The sequence below is a fragment of the Hypanus sabinus genome, chromosome 6, assembly GCF_030144855.1.
Source record: "Hypanus sabinus isolate sHypSab1 chromosome 6, sHypSab1.hap1, whole genome shotgun sequence".
NCBI classification, from domain to species: domain Eukaryota; kingdom Metazoa; phylum Chordata; class Chondrichthyes; order Myliobatiformes; family Dasyatidae; genus Hypanus; species Hypanus sabinus.
Window position 1 is genome coordinate 167,923,697 of NC_082711.1, and position 12,828 is coordinate 167,936,524.

Sequence of the window (12,828 nt, forward strand, 5' to 3'; positions counted from 1 at the left end):
GCTTTTGCTACTTAAATGTCTGCATCATGCCATTTGTTGACTCTTCTCAAATAGCCTACAAACCAGCTGTAGTGTTAAGTCTAATGAAACAGGGATGCCAGCTTCTAATGATTAACAACAAGTACGTAAGCCATGTACTTGAGCAAGAGGTAAAGAGATAAATAGTACCAATTTGTATGAGTATAGAACAAAACGATAGAACTGAGATACAGCCATTGATAAGCAGGGTCGTAGAGCCAAATGGCCTACACCTACTCCTACTTTCTATATTTCTGTTACTGGTCCAATATCCTTTACAAGTAAAATGGGTGTACATTCAAGTTATTCCATGAATAAATATCAGTGGAAAATTAACGACTCTCCTTTCAGGGAACATAATTTCCTGAACTTAGACAAAGGGAACAACATCTCAATTTACTCAAAAATAGAGAATGTGGCAAATATTGAAGGAAAGAATATTAGAGGCATTGATATTATATACAGTATGTTTGCAAGTTGATGTCAGAGATAGGGAAACATAACCGTGTGAAGAAATGTGCAATTCATGAACTGTTCCTATTATAACAGGATAATTTAAGAGGCAATTAAATCTATATTTTTAAACTGTGAAGACATTTGATAGTGAATGGGGATAACAAACTTGTGGGAAATTGTTTACTTAAAATTAACACTAAGTGAGAAAGTCAAACTTTGGGAAACATGAAGCAAAAATAGCTGCTTCGTTACACATTGTCTTCTTGTCCTGAATTTCAGTTACATGAAGCCACTAATTGAAGATACATTTAACATATTTGAGTGAAGACACATTTTGTGTCCCAGTGATATTACTCAAAGGATTGTTGCAGCTTGGACTATTTGTTACAAAAAAGGCAGAGATCTTTGATGCTTTTTGGAATAGATAAGCATTTGATGAAGAGGAAAATTTGAATGAAGAGGAGGACTTGGCCAATGGAATTAGTCTCAGACTGCTCCAGCAAAGTTCCTAGTTCAAAGTAACTTTATTATAAAAGGACGTATATGTCACCATATACAACCCTGAGATTCATTTTCTTATGGATATTCATGATAAATACAAAGAAACACCAGAGAAATAATGAAAGACACATACAACACAAACAACCAACCAAAATAATGATAATAAATAAATAGGCAATAAATATTGAGAACATGATGTGAAGAGTCCTTGAAAGTGAATCTGTAGGTTATGAGTGTAGTTCAGTATTTGAGAGAGGTAAGTTGAGTGAAGCTTTCTCCTCTGGTTCAAGAGCCTACTGGATGAGGAGTAATAACTGTTCCTGAATATCATGGCATGGGTCATGAAGTTTCTGTGTCTTCTTCCTGATCGCAGCAGCGAGAACTGAGCATGGCTTGGATGATCTTTGATGAAGGGGTCTTTGATGATGGATGCTGCTTTCTTGTGACACTGCTCCTTGTAGATGTGCTCAGTGGTGGGGAGGGCTTTACCTCTGATTGGGCTGTATCCACTACTCTTAGTAGGCTTTTCTATAAAAGGGCATTGGTGTTTCCATACCAGGTCAATATGCAATCTATCAGTATACTCTTCTCTACACATCTGTAGAAGTCTGTCAAAGTTTTAGATGACATGCTGAATCTTTGCAACTTCTTAGAAAGTAGAGGCATTGCTATGCTTCCTTTGTTATGCCAGTAACATGCAAGGGCCAGAACAGATTCTGTGAAATTATAACATTGACAAATTTAAAGTTGCTGACTCTCTCCACCTCTGGTTCCCCAATGAGGATTGGCTCCATGGACCTCCAGTTGTCAATAATCAGCTCTGTGATCTTTCTGACAATAAGGGAATGGTTGTTACTGTGACACTACTCAGCCAGATTTTCAATCTCCCTCTTATATGGTGATTCATCACCACCTTTGATTCAGCCTACGACAGTGGTATCATCAGCAAACTTAAATATGGCATTGGAGCTGAGCCTCACCGTCATAAGTATAAAGCAAGCACAGGGGGAAAAGTGCACAGCCTTATGGTGCACTTGTATTGATGAACATTGTGGAGGAGAGGTTGTTGCCAATCGAACTGACTGAGGTCTGTAATTGAAGAAATCAAAGATGCGGTTTTACAAGGAAGTATTGAGGCCTAGGTCTTGGAGCTTACTGATTAGTTCTGAGGGGTCACAGAACTGTAGTCAATAAAGAGCATCCTGCACCTTCACTGTCCAGATTTTCCAGGGTTGAGTAAAGGGTCAATGAAATGGCATCTACTACTGAATTGTTCTGACATTAGGCAAACTGGAACAGATCCAAGTCATTCCTCAGGCAGGAATTGATATGTTTCGTCCCCAACCTCTCAAAGCACTTTATTACAGTGGATCTAAGTGTTACTGGATGACAGTCATTAAGGCTTCTTGGGTACCAGTATAATTGGGGAAATGATTAAATGGACAAACTTTCTACTTATATTATGAATCTAAGTTTCTTTAGGCTGTGGCTGAAACATAACTTTGTTAAATACCATAATACATTTCTCATTCTGCCAATGCACTGTTAATTATTACTACTAATAATAATAAATGCACGCCAGTGTCATGGTTAGCACAATGTTTTATGGTACCAGCAACCTGAGTTCAATTCCAGCCGCTGCCTGTCTGGAGTTTGTATGTTCTCCTAATGAACGCATGGGTTTCCTCCAGGTGCTCCAGCTTCCTCCCACAGTCCAAAGACATAGGTTAATTGGTCATTGTAAACTGTCCCATGATTAGGGTACGGTTAAATTGGGGGATTGCTGGGAGGCACCGCTCAAGGGGCTAGAGGGTGTTATTCTGTGCTGTATCTCAGTAACTAAAATCTCTATTACACTAGGGAATACAGGGTGACTATGAGAAAAAATAGATCAAATGCACCAATATCATAATTCAAAAGATGCCACAAACAAAAAATAATGTCAATCATAACACAAGTTATCTATTTTCAGTAATCTGTCAGTATCCAATGTCTATTATTTCAACTAGGTTTGAGGCTTAAACTACTATCGGATTAAATTAATTTACTTTTTGAATTGTAAACTGTTTTCAGCATTCACAGACGGGCAATGTATTGACAGATTATCAAACCAGATGAAATGACCCCAAAATGTCAATAAATCTGAGAGATAATAATGAACTTTCACTAAAAAGTAAGCAAATCATCTTAAAGTAAATGAAACACATCATATGCATGACTGATTTACCATAAAATTATGTGAAAGAAATTACTGATAATACCTCTCTGGAGAAATGAATTGCTGAACATGAAGCACTAGTCTAGAGATGCTGCAAGTTGTACAATTATGGAGAAAGCATGACATAAAATCATGTTACAGAGTCTGTATTATTTGAATCATATGTACATAATCACATCTCATTTCCAAAAATGTGTTTCATTTAAACTGAGTTATAATATGCATTTAACATCTGAACATAATGTGTCATCTTTAATAGAACTGTCCCATTTATATTGCAGAACAATTCAATGATCCAAGAGACACAAAAAATGTGGTTTAACACATGGTTACAGTAATTTTTTTGAAAACACGTTCTGACTACCATCAATCTAAATTTTACATTAGAGCATATTTAAAGCTGAATCGTAAAAAATTAATGGTAGAAATGCATTTGGTGATTAGTTACCTTAATGGGGATATATAGAGGATATGCATATGAGAGATCATTTTTCTCCAAATTAGTTATTGATCAAGATTGAGGGTATTTAGTAGGTATAGATACTATGGCATAAGTTGGGGATTGTGTTTATTATGGAAAAAGGCAGAACTTCATCCTTACAAAGAAAATACTGAAAACTGCTACTATCAGGAAGCATCAAAGATTTTTCAAAACCATCCTACTCAAAAGCCTTGTGAATTGTGATCATCTCCTGCATGAATTCCCCCCATTACCATTCATGAATTATAACCTAATCGCAGGTCATTCTTCTTTTGATAATGCAGAAGAATTACAAAACTTCAAGTCTAATCTATTTTAACAGTTTCATTTTGAATGATGCAAAAGATAATTATTGCTGCATTTTTTCTTTCAACCCAAACAGTTTGTTCAACATGTCACCAATCCTAGCTCTGTCCTGACAATTCACTTTCTCATGACCAATGGATCTCAAAGGACACGTTAGCACACCATCATCTGGATTATCTATACAACATTGATTAAATAAATTCCAGATTCCCCTTCCTACTTGAGTATCTCTTGTCATCCGAGTAGAATTACTTAAGTCTTTATATTGGGAAATCAAAGGAAGTAATTGCCATTTAACCCAAGACAAAGCAGTTAGTTTAAAATTTTAGTTGAACTTGATCTGAAGTTTAAAAACAAGTAAGTTGAACCATAAATACTGAATTTACTTATTTCTATTATTACTTTGTAGCTCAGAAGGCCTTTGTTTAAAAACAACAAAGGTTCATAAATTTAGCAGAAAAGTAGGTTTCAATGAAAATGATCCAAAATTGATCCAGATGTGTAGAACATCTGAAAACGCTTAATTTGTTCTGGTGTTTTTGTTTGAACATGTTTTTATGGGACACATATATAAAACAAAAAGTTGTGTCTGAACGATGATTATTGCTCAATAGTCCAAACATCATAATATCATAGGATTAATTCCCTTATGTGATAATCATACACTTCAGATATGAAGCTTATTTACAGTATCTGGCAATGTCAATAACACAAGTTGTGGCATGAAACAGAACATATTATGAGTATTACATATACATATATATGTAGCAGAAAAACATCCCAAAATTTAGATGATAAAACTTGAAATTTATTAGATTCTCTGAACAATGTCTTTAAACTTTCAATTAATGGAATAAAATCTTTGAAATTATACTCTAAGTGTACCACCTCAGCAAATGCTTTGGAAATATACAAGCAAACAAAAATAGTATTCTGTTTAAGTAACGGGTCTCTAAATTAAGGTTGATTGGATGTGTACAAGAGGCATCACATCTAGCATACTGAATCAACATTTCTGTTGAAGAGCCCTGTAATGGAATCAAACAACCACTTAAAATCCACTAAAAACAAATGGTTCTGTATACATAAATTCAATTTCAAAACAGAGGTTTAAACACTCTATGGAGCCTGGTTACTCGCAACATATTTATTCAATCTACAGTTGCAATTTTAAAATTAAGATTTTTAAACTGTGAAATCTATATTCTTTTTGCAAACATTTAAGTCTTCCAAGTTAGAGAAATGCATTATGAAACATACTCAGACTTCATTTAGAGCCTTAACAAACTGTGTCATCTCAGCATCTGCGACACTGACAAACTCAGTGAAGGTTTTCTGTTCTACAGCAGTAGTTGGCCTGACAGAGACACATTTAAAAAGATTTCTTTTCTTGTCATAGGTGCCCATACATCTGTGTATTTGTCCTCTGATTAATCTTGGAAGGTCGCGGTCCTATTGAAAGTAGTAAATACAAGACTTGACAATATTAACCATCATATTAACATTCAATGGGAAAGCACTGAGTTAATGTTAGCATTAATGTTAATAGCAAAAGAACCAAAAGTCAAAATAGAAATAACTCTAAAGTGTGAATTTATTTGGAAGTAAATTGAGGTTAAACAAAATTTTGATTAAGTTGTTAGTACCCAGTTATAAAATGATTAAATCATCATGCAGATTTTAAGGGTAATATAAAATATCATAAAATTTAAGTGGACCACTCTAATATCTTCAAGTCATTAGTGTACCTACAGACTTTAGTCATCTGTGGAAAAGGAGTGCTTGAAGATCAAGACTTCATACCCAACACTACAGTCATGGTCTACATCCTCTATACTTGTGACCCATAGCTTCCTGCAACTGAATGCACGAGAGATATCCCAAAGTTCTTGACAAAATCCTTAAAATCTACTAGCAGAATAAGCAAACTGAAGTCAGTGTCCTCTCTCAGGTCGAAGTTCCCAGCAACAATACTCCCAGATTTCTCTATGGATAGGCAGGCCACATTGTTTACATGCCTGACACCAGATTCCTGAGAGAGGCACTCTAGTTCAAGCTCAATCAAAGGAGGAGATCAGGAGGGGTTGGGATAAAATATTCAGAAAGTCAATCTGAAAAGGTACAACATCTCTACTGACTCCCATAAGATTCCCTGGCCTATGACTGATCAAAATGGAGAAAAAACTATTAGTTGCCACAGTTCATTCATTAGGACACATAGAAGCCTAACATAAATAGAAAGAGGTCCACAACACCAGCCAAACCATCTGCCACTACTCCCCAACCTATACCATTATCTGTGGGTGCTATATTGGTCTCAACTGCTACCTAAGAGCCTACAGAATTTGAATGGAAGCATCATCAACTCCACGGAACTGTTAAGTAGAATTTGAATATCTTCATTAAGGATGACTGTGCTCAGAGAGACAAGGAGGTTATGGAAGTCCCCGGCTACATTGCTTTAATGTATGTGTTTAACATGCTCTCCACTCCAACAATGAAAAAAATGGTCAAGTTTAAATTCCTGCGCAATTTATTGGGGAGTCAACAGTTGGATCCTGTGCCAGATTAAACCTGGCACAGGATCCAGTTATTTCCAATAGAGAATGCAGCATTATGTATTTGCTTCATTTTTAGATATTTAAAAGCATTTTAGCTATTTTCACTGATTTTCTTTTTTATATGATTGTGATAGTTTTTACATATTTTAAGTTGTTAAGAGAAATATTTATACACACTGCTGACTTTGATAGCTGGTAAAGCTGGGGCAAGACAGGCCAGTAATAACAGCTATCAAAGGAATTTCAGGATCTGAGTTTCCACTGTTAGCTTGTGAACTTGAAGTTGTTCAGGAACTGGTCACTTCATAATGCCTCCTACATGCAAACTGGCCCTTTGTGCCCAGATCAAGTGTGTCCGGAGTGCAGTGATTGCAGGTGGCAGACCTGATTGTGCTATTGAACCAAGGCCAATTACTACAATTGCACTAAACTTTAGAAAAACCAACTTAACAGGTATCACTCTTTTTTTTTTCAAAATTGCATCTAGTCCCATGGTTGTGAAAAGTATGCTTCTGGAATCATTTTCATTAATTATAATCAAAATAAAACAAGCTAAAGCTTATTGAAATATCAGAATTCATTATGCTAAGAAACATTATGATTTTGCCTGCTTTATCTATTCTTTATCATTGATAATTGAGCTGAAAAAGAACAAATGCCTTTTTCGTTAAGGGAAAAAACCATATAATTTTTCTTATTAAGAAGGTGAGTCAACTGATAATAAGAATACATAAATTTAAGATTTCAACTGTGTCAGGAGTGAATTTCAGAAATTCTTTGAACAGAATCACCGAATGTTCAGAGCTCGCAACAGAACTGTGATTGATGACATAGCAAATTGAAATGAGAAATGGTGACATCTTAATTTACCATGGTAAATGCCGACAGAAAACAGAATCTAAATTAGTGATAAATGAAAGTAAGATTTATGGAAAAAAATGCATCACTGGAAGATTTTTAATAATATATGAACAAGACTATTAGTAAATGTCAAAGATATTACTTGAAAATCCCTTTTCATGTTCTAATAACATTTTTGTTTATAGTATTTTAATGAAGGAACTGGGTTAATGCCTCTACTAAAATTCTATAAAGAATAATGGCATTGGGTATATTACATGCCATTATTCTTTATGGTGTTTTTTACGTGTTCAGCAACTATTAATGCCAAGTCAGTTACTTTTTGAACTATTTTTAACGTCATTTTCTCTTTTCCCTCAACACAAAGAGAACAACACAAAACACAAATAAGCTTCGACAACTTTTACCCAACAGATGCTTTTTTGATAAGGAAATATCTCTTCACACCTCTTGCATAAACTAGAATGAAATTTAAAAATGGTTTTCAAAAATCTGTATCAGGTCTGCATAACCAGATTACAATAATCTGATGTCAGTTTGGTTGAAGAATTGCATATATGTAAAACAAAAACACTTTTTCATTTAGATTTAAAGAACATTACTGAGTTTACTCTCCCAATTATCAGGGATTTACCTGATTATTTATAACATTTGTAAATTAATAATACTGCATGGATTTTTCTTGGCATCATTTGTCATTCTGATACTTGACTACAGAGAAAATGAGGACAATAGTAAATTAACTCTTCAATTTCTTTTTTTATTGGTTTTTATAAAGTTACTATTTAATTATATCTCTTGATAAATCAACTCTCTCAAGGACAAAAGGTGCTAAAGCAAAAAATGCAGTCAAATGGCCATTTCATTTTGACAATGAATGGACGTTTGTGTTAGTTCCTGGTATCAGTGAAGTGATCAGAATTTATTGAAATTATATAAACCCTACATAGCTTTGAAATGTTGTATTAAGTTGGAAAAATTGCTGACTGGAACTTCGCGGATCTGATTCTGGAGATGGTTAAGAAAAAAATTTATAGCCCATTATCATTATTCCCTACATCAATGAAAACAAACCTCATCATCAAAATAATATGGTAAATCAAACAAAGTTACAGGCAGTAAGAAATATCTAACTTTAAAAAAGGATTTTTGCAGCAGTACAGTGCAAAACACAAAAATACTACATTACAATAAGAATATATAAAATAAATAAATTTTATTTATTTTGGATCAATGAAACAATCACTTTCATCCATAATTTTATAGAGTTTTTCGAGGACATCACCAGGAATATTGATGAAGACAAGGCAGTAGATGTTATCTACATGTACTTTAGCCAGGCCTTTGACTAAGTCCCCCATGAGAGGCTAGTCAAGAAGGTTCATTAGTTTGGTATTCAAGATGAGGTAGTAAATTGTATTATACGTTGGCTTTGCAGAAGAAGCCAGAGAGTGTTTGTAGATGGTTGCCATCTCTGACTGGTGGCCTGTAACCAGTGGTGTGCTGCAGGGATCGGTGCTGGATCCATTGTTGTTTATCATCTATATCGAGGATCTTGATGATAATGTGGTAAACTGAATCAACAAATTTGAAGATTGGGATATAGGGGATAGCAAGGAAGACTGAAAGCTTGCACCATGATCTGGACCAGCTGGAAAAATGGGCTGAGAAATGGCAGGTGGAATTTAATGCAGATGAGTGCGAAGTGTTGCACATTAGGAGGACCAACCAGGGTGAGAGATATGCCACTGAGGGATGCAGCAGAACAGAGGATTCTGGGAATGCAGATCCATCATTACTTGAAAGTGGCATTATAGGTAGATAGGGTTGTAAAGAAAGCTTTTGGCACACTGGCCTTCATAGATCAATGTACTGAGTGCAACAGTTGGAATCTTATGCTGAAATTGTATTGGTGAAGCCTAATTTGCGGAATTGTGTGCAGCTTTGGTGACCTACCTACAGGAAAGATTCAAAGAATGCAGAGAAAATCTACAAGGATGTTGCCGGGGTATGAGGACCTGAGTCATAAGGAATGGTTAGCACTTCATTTTCTATAACATAAAAGACTGAGGGGAGATTTATTAGAGTAATTCAAAAAATATGAGGGTATAGATAGGGTAAATGAAAGTAGGCTTTTTCCACTGAAGTTGGGTGAGGATACAATGAGAATCATGGGTTAAGGATGAAAGGTGAAATGTTTAAGGGGAACATGAGGGGGAGTTTCTTCACTCAGGGGGTGGTGAAATTGTGGAACGAGCTGCCTACGCAAGTGGTGCTTGCGATTTTGATTTTAACATTTAAGAGAAATTTGGATAGGTATGTAGATGAGAAAAGTTTGGAGGGCTTTAGGCCAGCTGCGGGTCGATGGAACAAGTCAGATTAATGGTTTGGCACAGTCCAGATGGGCCAAAGGGCCTGTTTCTGTGCTGCAGTTTTATGACTCTGTAGCTCTATGATGTGGATGGCATCCGTTAGCCTTGCAAGACCATGGATCTGCACCTGGAAAGCCTCGCTTCAGCCTCTCCAGGGCACAGGCCTTGGCAAAAGTTGTATGGAAGACCAGCAGTTGCCCAAGCAGCAAGTCTCCCCTCTCCACGCCACCGATATTGTCCAAGGGAAGGGCAAGGGTCGATACAGCTTGGCGCCAGTGACGTCGCAGGATTTGCCAGAGCGAGGTTGAAGACAACGTCGGACTGCCTTGGGGACTCCAGCTCCGGATTTGTCCTCAGGGTTTACTCCCGAAGCATCTCCCATAAGTGGGTATAGCTGCAAGGCAGCGGAGGTTTGAAATCAGTGTTTTCCCTCTCTTAGATGGACTGCCTTCCCAGGCTGATGAGCTCCATCTACCTGATTTGGATGGAAAGCATAATGACTCCAAGTTTTCCATCAGTAGAATGCTCCACCATGTGGCCTAGTTGAAAAATTGCAATTACACATTCAACACACACCACTCCCTTTATTTAAAGTCGCAACAAAATTATGGATGAAGCTGATTATTTGATTGATCCAGAATAAAGCTTATTTATTTTTATACATTCTTATTGTAACTTATACTATTTTCTGTACATTGTACAGTACTGCTGCAGCAAAACAACAAATTTCATGACATATCTCTGTAATAATAAAGCAGATTCTCATTTAGTACATGGATTGGAAAAGTTTACAAGGTTATAGGCCAAATGCTGGCAAATGGGACTGGCTTGGATCGGCATCTTGATCAGCGTAGTCCAGTATGACTACGACTTTTCTCTCTATTACCACACCTCAATATTTACCACTAGGTGTGACGGGGATAACTTCTTGGTATCTGTACTAGAAGTAGCTTTTTCTACTCAGTTCTAAACTACTGAATTACCAATATTCTCCCTAAATGGGTTACATTCACTATTTGTGTGATAGTGCTTGTTTGGAGCACCCTAGGACACTTATAAACTGAGGCCACAAGATACATTCTTTTTCTCATTGTGAACACTCTATAGCAGGGGTTCCCAACCTGGAGTCCACAGATCCTGCAGTTAATGGTAGGGGTCCATGGCAAAAAAAAGGTTGGGAATTACCACTCTATAGGCAACACCTTAGTTTTTCTTCCTACATTTCTACTAATCCCACTTTTTTTCTAATATACCCATTGCTCTTATTTTACCTGTATTTTAATTTTATTTTGACATCACTACTTTTCTTTTTTTCTTCCTTCGATACAATTTAGTTTGTCTTACTTCACATGTCCTTCCCTATGTCCCTACTTTGAAAAAGGAGTCAACCTATTAATCTACGTATCCTTCCTGTTCCTCAGTTACTTTAACTGATTTACTTCATAAGCATTCAGTGGTTCCACTATTTTACTTTTTTGTGGTTAAGACCATTTGAGATGTACAGATGTAGAAAACATTTGGGAGCATTTGGATACTAATGTACCAGAAGTGATTTATGATCATGAACATGTTCCGCATTCTAATTAATTTAAAATTATGAGGTGCTATACTTACTGTTTCATAGAACACACATGGAACTGAATTTTTTCTATCTCTCAGAAGGAAATTTTTAGCACCGTATTCTCCAGTTATGACTGCAGAATCTAAAGTAGCTATAAACAGAAATGATTATTCAGATGTAAATGATTAGACATTTACTATGCTAAAAACTAGTTAATCATTTTGAATTTATTCATTAATGATTGATATTGCTTCTTCCAAGGAAGCCATATCTAACAACATGTATTTAAAATCTTCATTTGTAATAAACATACAAGTTAAAATGGGATGTACTTATACCCCAAGAAACAAGACAGGGTAGAAAATATTGATTCCATTTATAGTTATTTGAATTAATGAAGTGCATAAAATAGGTAAACAGGTGCTGAATATGAAGAACAGATTATTCAGCATTGGAAATCAAAGGTAAATTATTTGGCCATAAGACTCAGCATTTTCTGAGGCAGATTTTGTAGTGAGAAACTGACAGCTCTCACATAATGGAGTGAATTTTATCACAGCCTCCAGAGCACACACAAGAATATTCATCAGGATGTTGGTGTCGCTAACAAAGCAGCAATTATTGCCCATTTCTCATTTCCTTCAAACTAGTGGTGGAGAGCCACCTTTTTTGAAGTGATGCATTCCAACTGGTGGAGGTATTCCCATTGTTGCTATTGAGTATGGAGTATCAGTATTTAAAACAAGTGACAATGAAGGAACAGAGATATATTTCCAAATTAGTATGGCACATGATTTGGAAAGTAACACAAAGATTGTTGCAAATGCATGCACCTGCTGCCGAGTCATTTTTGATAAGTGAATGCAGATTTGAGAGGTGCTGTAAGAGAAGCCTATTTAAGTAATTGCAGTGCATTTTCTAGATGGTACAAACCGCAGTCACAGTATGGGGAGTGGCGGAAGGGTCATATCACTCCTTGCCTCTCTTCTATTTTTCATCCACAAGTTATCTTTCAGTTGATAAAATGCTCCAGGTTCACATTTGGAATTCTTAGCACCAAATATATGCTGACTTTCAATTCCTCACAGTATGGTGATACATCAACCTTGGCAAACTCATGTGTTTATGCTGCTCTCAAAGAGAAAGACAAACTCCTTGCTTTCAAAGAAATAAGCCTCTGTGATGAACAAATTCAGTAATGTATTGCAAAGTGCAATACAGAACAGTAACAGCCAATATCAGCTAGAGGAACCAAGTGCTCAAAGTATTTCAGGGTGATTTTCACATTCACAAGTAGAGTGGTCCAGGCAAAGGCATGCAGCTGGTTTGCTGTCTACCAAAAGTGGCAGATGTATGTTATGATTGTCTTTGAAAATCTTCTCCCTTGGATTGAGTAGATGGTGTTTTGGACCTAGATCTTTGCACCAAACTAATAATAAGAAATATTCCCACAGATCACACAGCTCCAAAATGATGTTCTACTGTCCCAAATA

General features: G+C 36.2%; 1 protein-coding gene across 8 annotated transcripts in view; it reads right to left on the reverse strand.

The window, feature by feature from the left end:
* Nucleotides 1-1,052: 1,052 nt before the first annotated feature.
* The window catches only part of LOC132396071 (spermatogenesis-associated protein 22), a 59,621-nt gene continuing 47,845 nt past the window's right edge, over nucleotides 1,053-12,828 (reverse strand). For 6 of the 8 annotated variants that reach the window (XM_059973442.1, XM_059973440.1, XM_059973446.1 and 3 more), the window contains 2 exons: nucleotides 11,389-11,486; nucleotides 4,865-5,432 (listed from right to left, as the gene is read on the reverse strand). In XM_059973442.1, the coding sequence (XP_059829425.1) occupies nucleotides 5,241-5,432; nucleotides 11,389-11,486 (290 nt within the window). In that variant the 3' untranslated portion in view covers nucleotides 4,865-5,240. Of the gene's footprint in view, nucleotides 5,433-11,388; nucleotides 11,487-12,828 lie in introns of all 8 variants that reach the window. The other 2 variants (XM_059973443.1, XM_059973447.1) reach the window with 2 other exon arrangements.